Consider the following 23,935-nt stretch of genomic DNA (forward strand, 5'->3'; position numbering starts at 1 on the left):
ATTTACTCTATCAATTATCTTAAGGTGTTTATGAGTTAGGCTAAAAGAAGAAAAGGACTTGAGCCATGAGGAGCCATTCTCTTCTCTTCCTTCTATTTCGCAAACAAACTCTTACATTTCAGTGCTGTCATGTAGAAACTTTATGGTGTTGAACGTTGATGTATACATCACTGGTAAATTACTTAGAAACAAATATACATATAAAAAAATAAAGTACAAGGCCATTAAGTCAGATAGAAAGCGTGCCCGTTTATGCAGAAACAGTATTTGTTTATCATTCAAACTACTAAACTAGTGAGGTGAAAAAGTATGTTCAAGTTCAACACAATATACGTAGAGGGATAAAGGGTTGCTTAGTAAATGTAAGGGTAATTGAGTGAATTCACCTCGTCCGCAAAACTTTTACATAAACAAAAAGTGGCCTAAATAGAAAGAAGACTGGCTTCTAAGTTCTAACTATTTACAATAATCACAAATAAGACATCAATTGGCTTGATATAAGACAAACATAATACAAATGATTTTATGTATTGAAAAAAAGGACATAATACAATTGATTATTACAATAATCACTTAACAATCATCAATTGGCTTGATATAAGGCATAAAACAAATGATTGTGTAAGAAAAAGAAGACATCACAAAGAAGAAAGGGAAACAATTGTTTCCATTCAGTTACATCACTATTTGAAAGCTTATAAATTATCACAATAATCACTACATAACAAATCAAAAGGGGAAAATATAGCCCCACCTAGCCAAAATTGGATTCCCCCACATCTCTCCACCTAAACCTTTAAACTTTTAGTGTATAAGAAATCATTCGTTTCTATTTAATAAGCTGTGAACAATAGATAAAAGACGAACGAAAAAAATATATATTCCTAGAAAAGTCAAAAACTTTCTACTTCTGACTCTACAGTTATGGCTAACACAATCAAAGATCAATAAATAGTTCAAAAGTAATCTGAGGTTGCATAAGCCATAAACAATCAAGAAGCAGTGCAATTTTTTTTTTTTTTTTTGTCAATAGATGTAGTGCAATTTAACTACTGGCACAATCTAGAAGGTGAGGGTGACTTTGATTTATGTACCTGTGCCACAGTGGCTTATACCTGCCTATAGCTAACTTCAGCCATGGCTTCATGTTCCCATTGAAGTGGATAACTGCAGCGCTTTCAATTAGACGGTTGTCAATATTTAAGTCATAACCCAATCCTAAAACATGCCATCTTCTATCAAGTGGTTCTGTCAAACCATAGAAACTTAGAAGAGCTGGAGGAAGCATGCCAAGCTTCCAGAGTGTGCCATTGGCATTTTGCTCCAGCCAATAGTGATATCTTGCTGTCACATCTGCTTTCCTCCATGCAACCAAGTCAAAAATGTTCATGCCAAATGCCCATCCACATGCCTGTGGATCGAACTTTGAGCTTATAATTGAATTTGAGAAGTTTAGATACTTGTAGTACCGGTGAAACGCTTCAAGACAAGTTTCAACTGCACCATTCACATTTCCATGCAAATCCAGCGAGAAAAGTATGGTGAGGTCCTTCTGGACGACAACATCATCGTCAAGGAAAACAACCTTCTCAAGTTGTGGATAAATCTCAGGGATGTAAAACCGAAGATGATTAAGTACAGACAAATACTTGGGGTTCCGAACTTTTGATTCGATATTCACATCTTGATAAGCTCCAAAATAGAAGGCTTGAGATTCTGGATTGTGTAGCTGTTTGATAATCGGAGAATAATTTTCATTCAACCAATGAAAGTCCTCAAAATTCTGCACCTCTATGATGGCCCCTTTAAAGTCATTACTAAGGAACCATGCTTGCATTGCTCCATAATTGACACCATTGGTGACAATGTGAAAGATCAATTGTTTTGGGTGGTCTGCATTGACAACTGTAGAGTTAACAACAACTGATGTTGCAAGCACATTATCTGAAAAAATGCAGAAATGATATAAACTGTTGTCCTTGAGACGAGAAGTTTTCCACTCGTTTGAGAGTTTTTGCAGGGACAATGTCCTTAGCCAATCGGTCATAAGTTTCACATTTAGGCAATGAAGACTCTTTGGCAGTGCTTCGGCTGATATTTGAGCAAACACTGTGCTTTGAACTGTTACAACATTAGCACGTTCTTCGAGAGCTTGAATGTGCGACTTCATTGTTACTATAGTGGTAGCAATGTCATAATGGACATCTTGTGCCTTGAAAATCAGGGAAGAGAGGCTTTTAATAATTGGCTCAGCTTCGTCCAAGGTAATGGGCTCCCCAGTCATGGCAGCTTTTGAAAGCAAAAGCTGGCAAATTCTAATCTTTGAACTAAGCTGCCAGGCAAAATGATGATTATTGTGTGCTTTGGCAATGACCACATATGCCTTGGCCAGAACCATTTGCTCTGCTATCTGTCGTGAAAAGGAAGTTGCACTTAAAATTTCATTGGAAAAATTCATACTCTCTTTTGCAAGTTCACCTCTGGCATTCCTCTCCTGCAATGATTAGTCACTTACTCTGTAAGAGTTTCACAGAAATGCAAAATTAGTGTAGCAATAGCACTTGATATTACATTGCTCTGGTTGCCTTACACAAATGAATATATTTAATACCTCATTTTTATGCTTCAAATGACCACTTACTATACTTCTCTTTTTATGTCGCACAAAAACTTGAGTGTGCACCTCATTTTTTGGGCGATTTATATGTATAGAAGCATATTTGTATAATTTCATGTTTGTGAATAAACTTTCTCAAATTATGTCATGGTTTCTATCATTTCTTCCATAGTAGTCAATCTCGTGGGATTTCAGTAGGATCTTGGCATCCCATCCCATCCCAGCATGCATTTGAGAGGAGACCAGATGAGATCTCGGTTCTTTCATCCCCAACTGTCCCAGCCAGGATTCCGGCGACCAGCCTTTATCCGCAAATCCCACTGGGATCTTATGCGGGTGCTAAAACCTGATTTTGCTCACTATAACTTCTGTGATGGTTTCAAAGGGGGTATATAGATAATTTCACTGCCCTTCTATGCTGATGATTGATTAGTGACAACTTAAATTAAGGCTTATGACTTTTGAGTTTATTTAGTATGGATTTTTGAACTATTATGAAATATAAACTTAAGACTTTGGATTATGAGTTACGATGCTTAATACATGGTTTATTTTGATTTCCTGTTCTTCTTTAATTTTTTAAAATACAATATGCATGTTATATCAGAGAATTTCCCTCTATCTTTGCTCAAATCCCAGCCATCCCATGTCGGGATCCCACAATTCCAGTTTTGGGGACGTCAGGGATGCGACGAGATCTGGGATTGACTACTATGATTTCTTCAATTCTGGATGACTGAAAAGAAATGAGCCACAGAACAGCCCTGACACTGATGTAATAACCAAATACTTCAAACACAATGTTCAGGCAAATTTCTAAGCAACATAACTATATGTCTAGAAGCGAGTCAAATCAGCTTCCTTGTTTTAATTTTTTGGTGGCAACAAGGAAGAAACTGGTGAAATAACCAAATATATGATAGATTGATACTCAAAATTATGGCTAAATTGTATATCAGATTGGCAGTTCCTATAACAGTTTTTTTGCAGAATGGCAATGTGCAAGAAAACAATGAACAGACAGCAATAAATCATTGAATGATTTCTAGCATAAAACCAACTTAAAATAACTACACACCCGTATTTCTATAGGAGGAAATGAAAATTTGTTGGCGTAGTAAAAATTATAAATTAACTAGTTATTTAAGAGGGGGAAAAAACACTAGTAGTGGATCATAACTAGCACATGATTCTCCAGATTCAGTTAATGCTGAATTACAGCTCACAGAAAGTTAAAAAACTACGGAACATAATTCTTGTATTGCCCAAAAGATCGAAAAAGAAAAAGTAAACCACTAAAAAAAAACTGTGATCTCGAGCAATGCTACCCTAAACAAGGAGCAATGTAACATTCGAGATTCATCATTCAATATTACACTTAAGATCCACATTGAGCAACTTTCTAAGAAGAGCTACTACATCTTCTAAATAAAAAACACAGAAAGAACTTAGTCAAATAGTCACAGATAAACTGCCAATTAAACTGTTTCAAAAGATTTATCTTTTGATTCGCATCTACCTACAGAAACATACATTCCTCTTGCATCAATTTATCAAACGAAAGTATAAAGTCAAAGATGAACTACTATTCATAATTTGACACAGTTAATAATAATAATAATAAAACAAAACAAGAATAAACGATTAGGATTAAGAAAAATTGAGAATGAAACAAATTCCAAAACAATTAGGTATCCCAAAAAAAAACAAAATAATGAACTTCCACCGATCAAACAACAAATCCAATAAGAAAAATAACAATCATAACAGTTAAAAACTAGAGAGAGTGAGTTAGTTAGTTAGTTGTTACCGTTAGCGGAAGCTGAAACTGATCTTGGCGATGATTGTGCTGCACTACGAACAAAAGCAAAGCCGCAAGAGAGAAGGCGGCGAGGAGAAACCAGATCCAATAAGAAAACCTCCGCCGAACACGGCGCCGGAACTCGGCGGCAGCTCGGCGGCGCATATTCCTCCGCCGCCCAAAGCTCAGCAGTCAGCACCAAATCAAGAAGAAGAGAGAAGCATCTCCCCCGATTAGATCAAAATGAAAGGAGTCGTTATTTCTCTGAAAAGGTTTGTGGGTTTTTAATTCATGCAAATGGAAAACGCAAGTTTAGTTGGAAGAATGAGAAACAGCAGCAACAACAGCACTCATGTGTGTGTTTTTCAGTCAGCGTCAAAATTTGGACAATACTTATTGCGGAATCATTTAAAAAAAAAAAAAAAGATGTTTTTAAGTTTTTTCTATAAAATATCTATTTTTGATTTAGGATTTCATATTTATTTTTTTATTTTGATATTGTAAAATTTAAAATTTATCTTAGTTTTGGGTTTAGTTTTGATACTTGACAATGTAAAATGTTTTAGATCATAAGATTATATATTTAGTATATTTAAAAATTTATTATTTTTAGTGAGATGACAATATAAATTAGTTATTTGTGTAAAGTTTTTTACATTAAAGTTTATGAAAATTTATCTATTTTAATTTATACTATTAGTTGTTTTCATCAATTATTGTTATAATAAAGTTGAAATGTTGATATAACAAGATGTGATAAAATGTGATAAAAGACACATGTTTTATAAAGACTACAAATTTATTTAAATTTTTTTAATCATATTTTGGATTTACATTATTTAATTATTAAGCTATAATTTTCCTTATTTATTATGTTTTATAAAATATCATCAATAATAATAATAATAATAATAATAATAATAAAGGTTTAGTTAATATATATTTTAAGACACACATTAAAATTATAAATTACTTTTTATAAAAACTGTAATAAAATTTTAGTTTTTAATATATTTATTATGTATTTGTTAAAGTCAAAAAAATAAAAAAATATATTAATAGTAATCTTAACATATACTTTAGTTAAACTCTAATAATAATAATAATAATAATAATAATTCTGGGAAATTAATTTTTTAAGAACTAAAATCAATCAACAAAATGGTAAATTAGCAAATCTAAGATAGATAAAAAAAAATAAAAAATATTAACTAATCATTAAAAGGAAAAAGAAAATGATTCTAAACTTTTTTCCTAACAGTAAATAATAATAGTGTTGTGGCCGACAAATGAAGTAAGAGTGAGAACACAATTGAGAGACACCATACATATATATAGGGGTGTGGGGTGGGTCTGTGGGAACTTGGGGAAGGTAACACCATACTTCATTGCTTCTCTTTTTCAGTTTTCTTTTCAAAACAAAACTTAAGCAAAGATTCTTATATGCTTCTGTACACCAAGTTGATTCACCTTTTTAACTATTAAGTTAAGGGTTTTTTACTTAAATAAATTAAATGCATTTCAAAATTACTCAATTCCCCTGAATCAGATTCTGCAACGTGATTATCCTTTTTGTATTATTATATAAATCGTCCCAGGGTGCAAAGGATTATATTAAACGTAAATCATCTCACCCTAGGACGATTAATGAATGAATTTGTGATGCAAAATAAGAGTAAATCGTGGCAGGGCTTCTTGGGTTAGTAGTTGAGCATAAATCGTCCCAGGGTAGTAGGTTTTACTAGTTAATGGGCTAAACCAAACTGGACTGGCACGATTTACTTGTTTTTTCAGACCCTCAGGACCCTGGGACGATTTATGTGTTACTCTGTAACACTCAAAGGGGTGGGACGATTTATGGCCAAGTGATAACCCTAAGGACTCAAGCACGATTTATGCAGCCAGAAACTCTATAAATAAACGAGTTTCAAACAGACGAGCCACACAAAACATATGTTGAGGTTGTGAGAGATGGCAGAGAGTATTTTCTTGTTAGTGCATCACCGGGGAAAAATAGATGAAAACACAAGTGAGGGTGTAACTTTTTCTAGCAAAAAGCAGATAGGAGTGTTTATTACTCCGTCGACGACGTTGATGGATCTGCATAGTAGTATATTAGAGAAGGCTGAAAATTGTGGCAAGAAGCGCGTGAAGCAATTATTTTTTCGTATTCCGATATCGTTGAAGCCAGGTTATGTTAAGTTTGGGAAGTACGCGATGTTGGGTGATGACGACATGCGAGTTATATTTCATAGTCAATCAAAATTTCCCGACTTAGGCGCGCTGGAGTTGTTTGTCAGAATGGTTGACGTGGAGGGCAGTAGCGGGGGGACTGCTCCGAATCTGCCCACTGGCATCATAGAAGGAACTTCCACCGCCGTTCCAACAAGGCAACCGGCGACTCCACTTGTTTTGTCCCCATCTTTTGCTGCTGATTTGCCTGTCTCGGGTGATGACTTGGGTGATGGGTGTAGCTTCGGCCAGCTTGCAGCTGCGATGGGAGCTGATCCTGTAGTGGACGGTGCACCCGCATTCATGGAGGTAAGAGAGAGAGATCCGTTTGTGGAGGCTATAGGTGATGATGGGTCAGATTCGGAGCCACCAATTATTGGTGACGAGAGCGACGCTGACGATGACACCGCAGTTGCCGTGGGAGCTCAAACCCATGGTAGCAGTGGAACGCAGCAGTACCCTCGACACTTTACCACATTGAACCTTGAAGCAATGAACCCGGCCGCAAACTTAGATCAGCATCACCCGGTGATTCACGGAGAAAGGCCTAGCGTGATTGGCACGGACGAGTTTGAGGTTGGGCAAAGGTTTGAAACAAAAGAGGAAGCTGTACTGACAATAAAGAGTTATAATATTCGGCGGGGAGTCGAGTATAAAGTGTTTGAGTCCGACCAGTTGAAGTATCATGGGAAGTGTGTCCAGTTCGGGAATGGTTGTAATTGGCTGATCCGTGTCACTATGAGACAGAGAAAAGGCTACTGGGAAGTTAGAAAGTACAATGGACCACACACGTGTCTAGCAACGGAGATATCAATGGATCACAGGCAGCTCGATTACCATGTCATATGTGCCTCGATTTTATCATTGGTGATGGCTGATGCATCGGTGTCGGTTAAGGTGTTACAGAATGCGGTGTCATCGAAGTTTGGGTTCAAGCCAAGCTACAGGAAGGTTTGGATGGGCAAGCAGAAGGCAATTGCGCAGATATATGGAGATTGGGAGGAGTCTTATAACCACATACCACGGTGGATCATGGGGGTTCAGTTGTATATGCCAGGTACGATTGCGCTTTTGCGTACTTCGCCAGTGAGGATAGGTAATACCGTTGATGCGTCAACGGTTTTCTTTCATCGACTATTTTGGACGTTTCCTCCATGCATTGAGGCATTTAAGTATTGCAAGCCACTTATATCCATTGATGGGACCCATTTGTATGGGAAGTATGGCGGCACTCTGCTAATGGCTATTGCCCAAGATGGAAACTCGAACATTCTTCCAGTGGCTTTCGGGTTAGTTGAAGGCGAAAACACGGATTCATGGAAGTTTTTCCTCACTAATCTCCGCCAGCATGTCACCCCTCAGCCCGGCATTTTAGTCATCTCTGATCGGCACAATGCCATCAAGGCTGCCTTGCTGGCAGAGGACGGTGGATGGCTCCCACCGTCGGCATACCGGGCATTTTGTGTGCGACACATCGCGTCTAACTTCGCACTGTCATACAAGTCTAAGGAAGCCCGGAGGATTCTAGTGAATGCCGCATACGCAAAGACTGAGGAGGATCACCGGTATTACATGGATATTTTGAGGAAGGAAGATCCTGCGATGGTTGCATGGTGCGACAGGATTGGGTTGGAGTTGTGGACCCAATATCGGGATGGTGGTCGTCGATATGGTCATATGACGACAAACATCTCTGAGTGTATCAATGCCGTGTTTAAAGGCACACGCAACCTCCCGGTGGGTTCATTAGTTAAGTCAACATATGGGCGGTTGGCCGAACTCTTTGTGAGGAAAGGAAAGGAGGCCGAGTCTCAAGTCGGAGCAAATCAAGAATTCTGTCAGACCCTTGTGAAGGCGATCGAGAGGAATCTACAAGCCTCAAGGAATATGCGGGTGGATCTATATGACAGGGGAAACTCCGAGTTTGTCGTTGAGGAACTTGCGCCGACCGCGGGTAGGATTGCAATGAGTGTGTGTCGGGTGTCTCTATCCGCCCGCACATGCGACTGTGGGAACTTTCAAACACTCCACTATCCGTGTCGTCATGTGCTTGCCGCATGCTCATTTTGCAGACTGGATTGGAGGACATACGTTGATGATGTATACCGCATGAAGACCGTGTTCAATGTTTACAAGATGGGTTTCTCTCCGCCTATCCACGATGATCTCTTACCCGTGTATGAGGGACCTCGTGTCATCCCCGATCCTGGCATGATGCGGGCTGCAGTTGGAAGACCTCGGAGCACTAGGATAAGGAATAGTATGGATGAGGCGGATCCAGATAGACCCAAGAGATGCGGACTGTGCAGGACCCCTGGTCATACCAGAAGAAACTGTCCACAGCGCCCGGGGGCTTCTGGATCGCACGAAGGTAGCAATGCGTAGGCACGGTTGGCTTAGGAATGTTTACTATACCTCATGCCTCTTTATAGTTTGTTGTCTATTTTTTAAGTTCACATTCGTGGTAAACCTTTGTTAACGTGATATATATGTATTTCAATTCGGTTGTTTTTAATTTGCGTTGACTTTGCTTTTTGTTTGGACTTATACTTATTTTCTATTACCTCATGCTAGTGATACGCGAACTTTATATATACGAATTGAAGGAACATAAACATATACCGAATGGAAAGATACAAAACCATAAAGTAGCATAAACATGTACCAAGCACAAACATGTCCCCAAACGTAAAGATAAATAACAATGAACAAGCATCAACATAGACGAAATAAAAATAACAACTCTAAAAACAACAAAACTCCAATAACTAACACATGTGTGAACCAGTGCCATACTTTGCCGGCTTGATCACGCGCTTCCTCCGCTGTGTGACTGGGACAAATGCATCCGGGGGCCTGCTATCAGCGGCATCTGCAGGCTCCGGCTCAACAGGCGGTGGGTGTTGTCTCAGACCCCCAATGGCGGATGCCGGAGTGCCTCCCAAGGCAAATTCGCCTCCGTGATAACCAGTCGGCACCTCATTCAAGTCGACGTTGAGGTCCACGGTAACACCATCAAACTGTGGCCTGTAATCACCAGCTGCGCTCCCAAACTGGGCAAAATCTGCAAAGAACTCTGAACCAGCACCAAATACCTGCTCCATCTGGTTCGGGCTGCCGAAGTCGGAGAACAGCGTGGCCGCATCGGCCTGGACACCCCCACTCCCACCCTCAGTAGTACAATGGAATAAAGTGCCCTCAACCCCTACAACACCTGCATCAACTTGATGCCCAGTAACATGCCCTCCGGAGGTACTACCACCTCCCCGTGCTGACCCACCTCCTCCTCCACTGTCTCCTCCCCCACTGCCACCACCCCAACCCCAAACAGCTCCGCTAGCACCCCCACCACCACCGCCACCCAACCCAGATCCACTCGCACCCCCCTCCCCAACCAGAACCCCCACCACCTCCTCCTCCCCAACCATCTCGACCACCCCAACCCCAACCAGACCCGCCCCCACCATGCCCCCAACCCCCTCGACGACCCTGCTGGCCGGTCCCAGCATCATCTCCCCCCTCATCGCCATCATCACCTCCACCCCCGCCACCATCATCGTGGTGCTCTAGATCATCATCTATCCCAATAGCATCCTCGTGTCTTGCCCCAATAGGCTGACTGTATCGAGTCCCCACACACGCACGGGTCACTCTCCGCCTATTGTCAGGCACATTTGGACCTTGCTGCCTAGCAGGTGCAGCAACATGACCCCGAACTGGAGCATCTACGGGAACTCCACCCGCCCGTGGATCCATCAGTAGACGGTCATGTGAAAGGAACCTACGTGCAACACGGAACCACCAGTCAAGATATTCAGCAGAGGGACGTGGATCTGGAACTAACTGAAAGGAAAGCACGCTCTGACGTCTGTCATCCCAATACTGATGCCATGTGGCGAAGACGTCAGGAAACCACCTAGTGGGTCCTCTACCATCCTTCGATAACAAGAAGTCGATGTTGATGGCTGGCTCCGGGATGTGCTGAACTCCCCCGAGCTGAGATAAAACCCTATCAACTTGATGCCACTCTATTGACGTAAAGTAAATTAACGCAGTTGTCGACTTCCATAAAAGCGTGTGGTCAGGTCGGAGTATGTCAGGATGGACTACTTGGATCACCTCAAGACTACTGTAGGGCATCCAGATGAACTGCAACATGGAAATCAGTCAACATTACCAACCGAGTATATGAAAACAGAAGTACAGAAAATAGCATTATATACATTCAAACTTACATCATCGCCAGTCAACCTATCTAATCTGTGTCGGGTAGCAATCACACGGGGACCCTTCTCATCCGACGAAGGAAGAAACCGACCCCACCTGTATCGTTACAACATCCCCATAAGTGAGCTTATAAAATACGATACAAACATGTGCATGACAATGATTAGGGTTCAAAATGATATACCTCGCAGCAAGCGGCCAGAGAATAGCATCAAACCCTCTAGGCCTGAATGCCGGGAAACGCCAAAATATCCAGGACTGTAGTAGTGACAGCGGTCCAGCGAGGTTCTTTACATTCCGATTCGCAACCCTACAGAGACACCTGTACAACCAAGACAAGGTGGCCGAAGCCCAGCTGTACTTCCCGAGCCCATCGAGGTCTGCAACATACGGGAGCCACCGTAAGTGTACCCTGGCACCAGACTTATCCGTGAACAGCGCGGTGGACAACAACATCATGATGTAACCCCGTGCATAGATCTGTACCGTCTCCTCTGACGCATGAGCGGGCAGAACTCTAAACTTGTTCTGGAACCAAGAAAAAGAAACTGTGAAGTCATCGATGCAGTCCTCCGGTGGGAGTTCACCAAATAGCTCTCCAAACCACACCCATGCAGGCTTGCCACCCTCCATCAACTGCTCGAAGTCACTGAGGCACCCACTCACTGCATGACCGTCAATTGGAAGGCCAAACTGGTATGCCACATCTTGTAGTGTTACGGTACACTCCCCAAATGGCATGTGGAAGGTATGTGTTTCGGGACGCCATCTCTCCACAAAAGCACTGATCAGTGGCTCATCAAGCTTGAACCAGTAATCATTCAACCGAGCAACATGTAATAGGTTCGCACGATCTAAGTACGGGAGTATACGATCATGCAGTATCATCTTCTGTTGCCGATGCACGCTCCTAACGCACCGTGTAGGCTGAAAATACGCAAGAATAACCACATCATTATTTCGGGTACTTATACACACACACATAGAAAATAACTTATGCCATGACAGATATCCAACTCACAGATGCCATCAAAATGGATATGTTCATAATAACATCTCATGTTCAAATCGACATTACCAATACAATGTAAGAACCATAAAATTCACAACCGAACCGATCATTTCAACGGGTTAACGGTTCAACCGGAAATTCACCGGTTGAACAGATTGACCTCGTCCTATATATTTAAAAAATAAAACATATTAATAATTTTCAAAACTTAAATTTAAATACATATTTTCACCATTAATATCTCTACAACTTTTTTAAAAAAATTTTGAAACTCAGGCGGTTCGGTCGACCCGGTCTTACTAACTGATATCAGTTTAAACCATTTCATTCCGGGTTTGACCACACCGAACCGGTTCGTTCCCTCATCCGGTCATATCATCAGACTGGCCCGGTGCAGGATCTCATTGGCCGGTTTAACCCTCCGACCGCTTCGTTCCGGTCCGGTTCGAACCGGTCCAGTTCGTTCTGGTCCGGTTCGTTCCGGTCCGGTTCAGTCCGGTTCGAGCCGGTCCGAACTCCATAGTAAAATCAGCAAATTCCATGGGATTCTACCGTCAGAACCATCACCCTATGATGAGTGAATTCCATGATCTTTTAAGACCACTGATTTCTAACATCTTATACTAAACCAAAAACTAACTAAATCACTATACATGATATCCGGCAACGTCTTAATAAAAAAATATTCTAAGATGCATATTCACCCTATACAATATCATCCAAAATTTAAAACCATTACAAAATTTATAAGATTACCTCTTGATCGATAAATCCGGCAACATGCGCAACGCCGTTCAGGCGGTACATATCTCCTTGGTTCGCGGCCATTACCACCGCCGGAGAGATCCCCCAACTCCTCCTGCCGACCACCTGCGGCCCGCTGCCACCACCCCCGGTGCCACTCAGACGCCTCTGCCCACCACCAGTTGCACCTCCGCCACCGGCTGGTCCCACACCCAAAACCACTTCTCCACCCAAACTCTCTCCGGTCAACAATGGTGGCTCCAATACCTCCCTCAACCCTTTACGCCGCAGCAACAACAAAGATGACTCGTGGTTGAGTCCTTAGGGTTATCACTTGGCCATAAATCGTCCCACCCCTTTGAGTGTTACAGAGTAACACATAAATCGTCCCAGGGTCCTGAGGGTCTGAAAAAACAAGTAAATCGTGCCAACCCAGTTTGGTTTAGCCCATTAACTCGTAAAACCTACTACCCTGGGACGATTTATGCTCAACTACTAACCCAAGAAGCCCTGCCACGATTTACTCTTATTTTGCATCACAAATTCATTCATTAATCGTCCTAGGGTGAGATGATTTACGTTTAATATAATCCTTTGCACCCTGGGACGATTTATATAATAATACAAAAAGGACAATCACGTTGCAGAATCTGATTCAGGGGAATTGGGTAATTTTGAAATGCATTTAATTTATTTAAGTAAAAAACCACGTGGAGTTAAATCGCACAAATAAAATAATTTCAGTTTAAAATTACAATAATGTTTTATATTTATGTAAAAAATGTATTCAAGTTATCCAAGTAATATTGACTAGACGCGCTCCTCTCCTTCCCTCACTCGTTTGTCATACACGCACCACATATAACGTATTGTAATCTAAAGCTTTACTCAACGTAAATCTTCTGCTGCAACGTAAACCTTATTCTCTGCTCGTGTTTTCTTCTTCTTCTTCTTCTTCTTTTTCTCTGCTCGCGTTCTTCCTTATTGATTTGCATTGCCTTCGTCGTTCTCCTTTGGTCGCGTTCATCTTTTCGTTTTCTTCTTTCGATCTGGTTACGTTGCATTATCTTCTCCTATTCTTCTTCGTTTTCTTCTTCGATCTGCACTTCTGAATCGAAACCATGAATGACTCAACTTCAAATCAGTTGAATGAGAGCGATTTGGATTATTCTTCTGAAACGAATCAAACTGACGAAGTTTTAATTATTCAATTTTGAATCGAATTGAATAGAATGCAATTGCTAATTTGAATTGAATTGAATGGACGGAGGTGTACTGAATTGAATTGAATTGAATTGAATTGATAATCTGTAAATTGTAGGCAGAGCTATTTGAAGTTGATTTTATATAATGGATTATGTTTCGTTCACTCAATACTATACAATTGTTTCACCATGAATACGTGTTCGGTTCATTATGCAGAAAACTGTTTGAATTTGATTTTATATAATGGATTATGTTTCGTTCACTCAGTACTATACAATTGTTTCACCATGAATACTATGTTCGGTTGATTATGCAAAAAGCTGTTTGAATTTGATTTTATATAATGGATTATGTTTCGTTCACTCAGTACTATACAATTGTTTCACCATGAGTACTGTGTTCAGTTCATTATGCAGAAAGTTGTTTGAATTTGATTTTATATAATGGATTATGTTTCGTTCACTTAGTACTATACAATTGTTTTACCGTGAGTACGTGTTCAGTTCATTATGCAGAAAGATGTTCGAATTTGAATTTATATAATGGATAATGTTCCATTCATTTAGTACTATACAATTGTTTCACCATAATAACATCTTCGGTTCATTTCTATTCAGCACAATTCAAAACTCTTCCTCTTCACCTTCTACTGCTTCACCAGAGAGAGAAGGAGGAAAAGAAAAAAAATTACAGCAGCAACAACAACAAAAGAATGACGATAAGGAGAAAACACGTGAAGAAGAAGGAACGCAAAAAGGAAGGAGGAGAAGGAGGAGGAGGAAGAGGAGGAACGCGAAGAAGAAGAAGACGCTCCGTGCGTAAACGAGCGTGAGAAGAAGAAGAAGAACGCGGGAGAAGAAGAAAAAGAAGAAGAAGCGTGGGGGAGAAGAAGAAAAAGAAGAATAAGCGTTGGGCAAGAGCGGTTTCGTGTGTGTTGGGCGCGTATATTTCACATTTCATTTAATGGTATTGGGTTTTTTTTGTGTTGGGCCAACTTTGATGAACTTGGATATAAAATTACATGGATGTGTAGCATGACTGTTAAAATTATACATATGTTTCAAACTAGAAGTAATTACACACTTTATTTTAAATACTTCTATATAAATCGAATCAAATTGATTCGATTTATACTATTTAAATATAAATCGAATTAAGTTAATTTGATTTGTCATGTATATATTGTATTAGTAGTAAATCGAATTCGTCTTATTTACTACTTGTGTAGCACATACATAGTAAATCGAATAAACTTAATTCGATTTACGACTAGTGCAGCACATACATGACAAATCGAATCGATTTATATATAAATAGTATAAATTGGATCAATTTGATTTGATTTATATAAAGGTACTCAACATATGACATGTAATCAATTCTAATTTACAACATCTGTATGATTTTGAACTAGAATTATTTTATTTGTATGATTTATTCTTAATGTTGGATCTAATTAGTTTAATTTATTTTTTACCATTTTTTATTGTAAAATCGATGACGAGAGATAAACTAATATAATATATATATATATATATATATATATATATATATATATATATTAAAACAAATAAATGAGAAATAAGTAAAAGAACGGTAAATATAAAATATTACATTTGTGTTGCCTAAACAAAACGAAAGAAAGAACCAGTGGCTGAGACGCTGAGTCATAATACATAAAAATTATACTAAATGTACTTTCATTATTTTAGAAATTCTTGAAAGATTAGTCTCTTTGTAAAGGATTAATTTGTTTTGCAATAATAATTTTAAAAATTTAATTATCCAAAAATTTATTAGAATTATTTAATATGTAGAATAAACTACTAAAATGGTATCTGAAAATTCATATCGCTAATAAAAAGAATCTCAAAAAATGCTAACGACAAATAAGCTTCTAAAAGTTTTAATAAAAATGTGACAAAAAAAATTAAATATTAAATATATATTTTAAAAAATAATTTTATAAATCAAATTTTGATAAAAAATTTTGCAATCATTATTAAAAAAAGATATTTTCATCTTTAAAAATTAATAATTTTTTGTCCAGTGAATTTTTCAAATGATGCACAATAAATATTATTATGCAACATTTGAAAAATGAAGTGAACCTCGCCTATAAATAGTGCAAGAGTTTCGTTAATTTTTCATATCAATAAGTGAGAGTTAGAAGCAGTTGATAAATAAACTGCTAACAGATAAATGATCTCTGAGAAAAAATAGTATATGAGTAATTTCCAATAGTTTTGGGTATGATTTTATACACTGAGAATATTTTTAGGTATCATCTCTATTATTCTTTAATAATATAAATTTGGATATGAAGGAGTTCTCACTAGAAAATGTTATAGGTACCTTTTGATTGTGTAAGAGTGTAAAAAGAATACCGTGTAATTATCCCGAGTATAGTAAAAATTTTTGTCGGAATTTGGCTCGTGATTTTTATCCGATTTTAGAGTTTTCACGTTAAATATTAGTGCAAGTTACTATTCATGCAATAATATTTGTATAATATTACTCACGTAGATTGTCCAATACTATTTACCGAGACATATATATACTGTTGAGTATACGATTGTTGGTATTATACTGTTTATATACACAGTACTGTTGATCTATACCGTTATTATTTATTTGTACTGTTATTATTTATTTGTTAGAAATAAGTAGTATGACTATATGATTACAATTCAATTTATCATATGTCAAATAATTTGTTATTGTTATTATATTAAAGGGTTAATATAATAATGTCCTTGATTAAATTTTGAAATTTATTATTGTGATAGTGATCATAATATTGAGAGATAAATCTTTTATAATTTAATCTAAATTGTTCTTAATTAGTCATATAGGATTGTGAAAAAGACATTAATAATTCAAAAAGATAATATATATATATATATATATATATATATATATATATATATATATATATATATTTGAACTGACTCACTTTGAGAATTTCTAATGATTATAATTACCGGATAGTTGTCAATAGGATATTTTTAAGATGAACATAGTAATAGAGTTTCCTTTGATCTGTGACTGTCATAGTAATTTACAATGTATTTATTATACTTTGATTTCAAACACCTAATACCCTAGGGTGCTGATTAAATGGATATTGAGTATGATTTAAATATTTGTAGAATTAATGATTAGTCAATAAAGTCCGTCAACTCTCGGTAAAGAGTTTGAACTCTATGATTATAATGACTGAGACGAGTAAAATCTTGCCAAGAGGAATTAAATGAATGAAGAAATAAGTTTCTTAGGTCATTTAGAGTTCATTATAATAATAGTAACAAGTTAGAGTTTGACAATTAAACCATACTCTAAGGGTTAACCAAGAGTTAGAAAGATGGAGGAAAATATACTTTGTTCTTCTCGTATTTTTAGTAAAAATATATTACTTCATACTATCGGGTCGTTAAGGAGTGTTGTTAGACGCCAATCTTGATTAGTAAATCTAGTATGACTAATTTACTACCTGCTTAGTATTGAACCTATAGTGTTACACACTAATGAGTGTTCTAATCTTTGTTGTTGAATTATTTAATTATTATTTTTTATTTGATGAAATAAATAATTATGTGAACTCAAATAGAATATTATTATATTCTTTGCATGCACTAAAAATAAAATAATAATAATGAAAATCAAGAATAATTAGTTATTCTATTTTTAAATTTGAATTATAAGTTTGGATAAAATCTTAACTAATTCTGTTTCAAATTGAATTATGATATGATATGATTCATAAGATTTCAATTTGAAATAAGATAAGATTCAAATTTGAAATCAATAATAAATCTCATACTATATATATGTATGATAAGAGTAAAGGTGATACACTAACCAACACAAGAGTTTTATTCCTTTACATCTACACACACATATGTATGTGAGTCTAATTCTTGGGGAAGAATTTTATGGTGTGCAAAGAGTTACAAAAAAAGCTTCTCAATTTAGATCAGATATCCATTAGTCAAATAGTTGACAGTAAAAATTGATCTCAGTGTGGATATGCATAGCACCTTCGTATCATCGAAAGAGAAAAGTGATTTTTACTAGTGTACTCAGGTATTTGAATCTGATCTATGTTACTAGAATAAATTTTAAGCACAAAATATATCTTTAGAATTACTTTCTTTTTCATGATAGATTGAATTGTGGTCATGCTACTTATTCCTAACATTACTAATACAGTTTTGTTCGTATTTTTCTATTGTGATGTGGCATTTGACAAAATTCTATTATGTTAAGTAAATTTTTGTGCCTATTGTCTTATTTAGACATCTCCTAATTGATACTAAGAATCAACCCTTGAGCCCAATAAGTGATATTAGAGCACGTTGAGCTTAGGATTGTACTGTATAAATTATGAAGGACAACAATATAATGATCGGTACCATGATCAAATTGACAATATCAAATTACTCTATTTGAAAGCCGAAAATGGAAGATTTACTTTACTACGAGAATTTGTATGATCCTCTAGAAAAAGAAGATATAAAGCCTAAAGGCGTGAATGAGGACACTTGAAAAAAGTTGCACCGAAAGATTATTGAATTGATAAGGTAATGGATGGATATTAGTGTATTCCACCATATGGCCACAGAGACTAATGCTTGTACTCTGTGAAAGAATTTGAAGAATCTTTGTGAAAGAAAAACTACATAAATTAAAGCTTTCTCAATCAGAAAGCTGGTGAATCTCAAATACAGAGATGGAAGATCTGTTGCAGAGCACTTAAGTCATTTCTAAGATCTGGTAAATCAGTTGAGTGCCATGAAAATAATGTTTGATGATGAATTACAAGTATTATTACTTCTGAGTTTTTTTATTGATAGCTGAGAGACCTTAGTAGTGTCACTAAGTAATTCTACTTCGATTGAAAAATTGCCTTTAGTCACAAGTCAAAGATAGTATGTTCAATGAAGAAGTCAGAAGACGAGATGCTGGAGCTGAGAATTTCCATACCCTTGTTATAGAAAATAGGGGGAGAAGTCAAAGTAAAGAGAAATCTAGAAAGTCAAAAGATAGATAACAATCCTATGTGAGAAAAAGTTAAGATGTTACCATTATAACGAAGAATGGCATATATCATAAGAAATTGTAGAGGTAAAGGTATAGAGGCAAAAAAGATCGGAGTTAGAATGGGGCTAACAATGGAAGCACCACAGCCCTCATGACAGAAGGGGCTATGGAGATGCTTACTTTCATTGAAGGCGAAGAGTGCAATGTTGTAGACTCATTAACAGAATGAGTTGTTGACATAGGAGCATCTCTTCATGCAACTCTTTACAAGGAACCCTTTACTTCGTATAATGCTGGAAATTTTGGTAAAGTAAAAATGGGCAATCATAGTATTGCTGATAATGTAGGCGTTGGTGACATATTATTCGAGACTAATGTTGGATGTAGATTAACATTAAAGGATGTGCAACCTGTGTCATATATACACCTAAATCTAATCTCCATTTGTACTCTAAATCGAGCCGAATATCACAACCTTTTTGGAGAATGGCAGTAGAAGCTTACTAAAGGTTTGATGATTGTTGCTAGAGGTGCGTTTCGCAATACACTATCCATAACTCAAGTCAAGCAGATTGGAGGGTTGAATGCAGTCAAGGATGATGCTTCGCCAAATATGTGGCACAAAAGATTGGCTCACATGAGTGAAAAAGGATCACAGATTTTTGCAAAAAAATTCCTTATTCCTTATGCCAAAGACATCAAACTAGATCCTTGTGAGCATTGTTTGTTCAACAAGCATTATAGGTGACTTTTAGCAAAATATCCAAGCTGAAAAAAATATTTTGAAAATGGTTTACTTTGATATGTGTGGTCTTATGGAGGTGAAGAGTTCTTGTCATAGCAAATGCTTTTGTTGTTAATCAACGATGCTTCACAAAAAAGGATAAGTGTATTTTTTGAAGACGAAGGACCAGGAGTTTCATTACTTCAAAATGTAACACCCTAATTACCCTAAACCTTACCTCACGTCGTAAAGTAAAGGTTAATCAAAGGTTATGATAATTCTAAAGCTTGTACATAAATATATATAGAAAGAAATAATAATTCTAGAAGCCCAATAAAGAAATAAGCTCAAAAATAGAGTTTCAAAAGTGCCAAACGTTCACACGAAGCTACGCTAATCGAGGCACAAGATATAGGTACAGATATCAAGACATACATATAGATATATCAAAGTATAATAGTCATAAGGATCTAGCCGTCGCTCGCGGAGTTTAAGCTGGCTAGTTATATACAGACATACAGAGTTTTGAAAGTAAAATAGCTTATACAATATTTCTCTCAAAGTAAGCCTCTAAGGCATAGATAAATTCAAAAGTGAGAGATCTAGTCAAAATAAATCAAAAGACTTCAAAACATAGCAAGGATCCTCCACTCTGTCACCATCAAAGCAACTTACCAAGGTGGGTTACGACCTGCATCTGAAAATTAACAACATAGTATGGAATGAGAACCGGAGGTTCTCGGTATGGTAACAGTGCCCAGTGATGTAAGATATAAGACTCTTGGACGCCAGAGGCAATCCTAGAGCTTCATATCCATCATGAGATTCAGACTTAAAACATAAGTACATTTAAAACCATTACTTAAAACCATAGAGAGAAATAAGGGGATCTAACTTAGTGGATTTCTAATCTAAAAATTCTCTGCTGTCCCACAGCCTTCGCCTGCTTAACCGCTATGCGATCCCATCGCCACCACCTTCCAAACCTCCTCAATCCTAGTAGAAAACACAGATAATAACAATGTAAGTAAAGCACAAGTATTGCCCCCCCTCCCCCAACACACACACACACACACACACACACACACACATATATCAAGTAATTCAATAAGCATTTAGGCATGTTAAGAACTTAGGCAAACAATGCAAGTCGGCAAAGTAAACAGTCAGAAAGAATATGCACATGATGAATGCATGTCCTATTTGGCTGTGATATCATATTGTCGGTTCAACTGCCAACCCGATACATCTCTATGGAGATGTCGCCCTTCGGTCTCATAATGGGAACCCCCCCGAGATATCGTGCCCGAAACACAGTACAGCATATAGTGCATGCACACTCTAGTGATTCCGAAGGGATGCGAGTGGGATACTCTTGCCACGGACCTCACATCTCAACGCAAGCGGGACTAACCGCTGCCCTTACGCCGCTGCCGCGACCTCGACAAGCAGGATTAACCATCGTCCTTGCCAGGCGCATAGCGTCTCAACAATCTCATGTTAAAAATATTACATCAATGGTTTTAGAAATCATTTATTTCAGTACTCAATAGTTCACCATTTTCACAATTCGTACCATCAATCATCAATACAATGCATCGCCATCTCACTCAACCAAACTCGTCCTCAGTACTCCAGAAACCTAAGTCTCCGTTTTCTAAATTCATGTAAAATTCATCTAATTAAGTCACTAATTCTCTTTTATAGGTCCTTAAGCCTAACTTCAAAACATTACCCTTAAACTGCATCTTGGAGAAGTTTAGAAAGTTTGGAGAACCCTTAAAAGCAAAGGAAATCATTTTTCAGCAAAACAGGGGTCTCGCGTATGCAACCCCCTACTCGCGTACACGAGTGTCCCAACCCAAATGGGTTGCTTGCGTCGCGTGTTAAAGTTCGCGTATCCAAGGTTTCATTTTTGAATAGTTCGCGTACGCATGCAGTATCCACGTACGTGAGTCACCCAACCCGAATGGATTGGTTGCGTCGCGTGCACCATATCGCGTACGCAGCCCACACCAGACTTAGAAAATTTTTAATGTTGCAGAATTCAGTTTTTGGCACCAAACTTTAAATAGTCATAACTTTCTCTATAAAAATCTATTTTCTTCAAACCTTATATCAATTTAAAGCTCTCAAAGCAACCTTTAACTTAAAACAAATTTCATTCAATTTCAAATTTTGAGGCTCAAGTTATGATCTGTCAAAGTTTACCGAAAATTGGTTTTTGCCAAAAACAACAAGGTTCTCAACTTTCCAAAATTCACAACCAAAACCAATTCAAAAATCACACCAAATCCAATTCACATCAGATCTTATCATTTGTGTCACAATTCATCACTCATATTATATAATTCTCAACCTCAAATATCAATTTTATCACCCTAAAACTATTTCTCAACTAACAAACTCATCAATCAACATTCTATCACTACCAATCATAATAATCAACCTCATTCAACCTCAATTTCAATATTCAACATCATTGATCAACATCAATACCACAATTCATCAAAATAACCAAAATCATCAAATCATCATACATCATCATTCAATAAATTCAACAACCAATTCAATCAAAACCTATCCTATGGGTCACTAGCCTAAGTGTCCAGAAATATTATATATTACATAGAGAAAACTAAAATAGTACCTTGCCCGATTTTCAATATGCCAAAAACTAAATATTGAGTCCAAACAAGCTTCTAATCACCAACAAATCACCAACTCACATTCCAAGCTCCATGTCAACTCCAACAAGTGAAAAAACTTAACTAAAATCATATAGATTACCATAAATCAATACCTAGGATTTCTAATTGCAAAAATTCACAAGGTAAAGAGTTTCCTTACCTTTTTCTAATGGTATTTGGGGGCACAAACCACCAATAGCCCAACTTTAGAGACCACCTAATCAATCAAAACACAAAAATTCACTCACAACCAAAATTCAAAAATTTGAATTTCTTAGGGCAGAGAAAAGGAGATAAAATTTCAAAATATTACCAACAAAGGTTAGATAGAACTAATGGGCTTGGTGAGAATTTGGCGTAGCCGCTAACGGCACGCGAATCGGAGCACCGTAACTCAAAATATGATGGATTGAATGTGGATGTGAAGAGTAACTTTTCTCTCTTCTCTAACTTAGGTTGCAGCTGCTGTGTTGTGTTATTATGAAGCATTGTGAGGCTGAAATGGCCTCAGTTAAGGTTATATATATGTTGGGTTTGGGCCCAACTTGGGCCCGGTTCAACCCGTTAGCGTTTTTGGATTAGGCCAAACCTTTAGAATTAGTGCTCAATTTTTAATTCTAAATATTTTCCTAAGATTTTCTACTATTTTTAATTATTCTCGCACAGTACAAGACAGACTTAAGTCGGTATTGCCGGTTAATTTACCGGTTCGCGTTTTTGTGCGATTTTTTGCAAAAAATTATATTTTTCAACTTAAAAAAATCTACTGAGTGTAAAAATTATATTTAAATTTTTAAATTAATATTCTAAATTTTTGGATCCTATTTTGGAAAATTAATTTAATTAATTAAGCAGTTAATTAGTCGCGGTTCTTACACAAAAAGTTTCATACCATGGTGGAGAGAGAAATTGGGAAACCTTTGAAGTGTCTTTGTACTGACAACAAGGGAGAGTATACCTCTCGTGAATTCAAGAACTATTGTGCTGAGCATCGCATCAAACATGAGAAAACGACTCCTGGCACGTTACAACATAATGGTGTGGCCAAAAGATTCAATAGAACCATTATGGAGAAAGTCATATGTATGTTAAGAATGGCTAAGCTACCAAAGTCATTCTAGGCTGAAGTTGTTCGAATGGCGTGCTACCTAATTAATAGATCTTCATCTATTCCATTAGGCTTTAATATTCCTAAGAGAATATGGTCTGGATATGATGTTAAATACTCTTATTTGAAGGTGTTTGGATGCAAAGCCTTTGCTCATTTAAGTAAGGAGTAGGGACAAAAGCTTGATGACAGAACCATTTATTGCATATTTGTGGATATGGAGATGAGAATTCGGCTATAGGCTATGGGATTTGAAGGAGAAAAAAATCATTAGAAGTATAGACTTAGTGTTTCACGAGTAAGAAACTATGTCTGATTTAGCTTCTAAATCCGAGAAACTTGATGAATCTAGTAATCTAGTTGATATGACACTAGTCCCTCCTCTTAGAGAAAATGCCACTGATGGAGGAGAGTTAGATGACCATGGGAAGGAAGAAGAGCCAATTGCTAATGATGCTGGAGATGGAGAAGGTGTTGAGTAGAAGGAGTAACCTGCTATGTTACAACTCAGAAGATTGGATAGAGAGCAAC

At 37.3% G+C, this 23,935-nt stretch overlaps 1 protein-coding gene across 1 annotated transcript; it reads right to left on the reverse strand.

Annotated features, from left to right (window-relative positions):
• Window positions 1-645: 645 nt before the first annotated feature.
• Window positions 646-4,795, reverse strand: LOC107623227 (hexosyltransferase GAUT11). Its single transcript, XM_016325413.3, has 2 exons — window positions 4,428-4,795; window positions 646-2,494 (listed from the first exon to the last, which is right to left on the reverse strand). Exons 1-2 carry the CDS (start codon window positions 4,581-4,583, stop codon window positions 1,046-1,048), a joined length of 1,605 nt encoding a protein of 534 aa, XP_016180899.1. The 5' UTR covers window positions 4,584-4,795; the 3' UTR covers window positions 646-1,045.
• Between the last annotated feature and the right edge of the window lie 19,140 nt (window positions 4,796-23,935).

This window comes from Arachis ipaensis, chromosome B10 (genome assembly GCF_059453495.1).
Source record: "Arachis ipaensis isolate K30076 ecotype BB chromosome B10, ASM5945349v1, whole genome shotgun sequence".
Classification (NCBI taxonomy): Eukaryota; Viridiplantae; Streptophyta; class Magnoliopsida; order Fabales; family Fabaceae; genus Arachis; species Arachis ipaensis.

Bases quoted from the DNA above. Each gene is read 5' to 3' on its own strand.
- LOC107623227 (XM_016325413.3), bottom strand. From the start codon at position 4,583: ATGCGCCGCCGAGCTGCCGCCGAGTTCCGGCGCCGTGTTCGGCGGAGG. The intron at 2,495-4,427 runs GTAACAACTAAC...TAATCATTGCAG, and splicing joins AGTTTCAGCTTCCGCTAACG to GAGAGGAATGCCAGAGGTGA.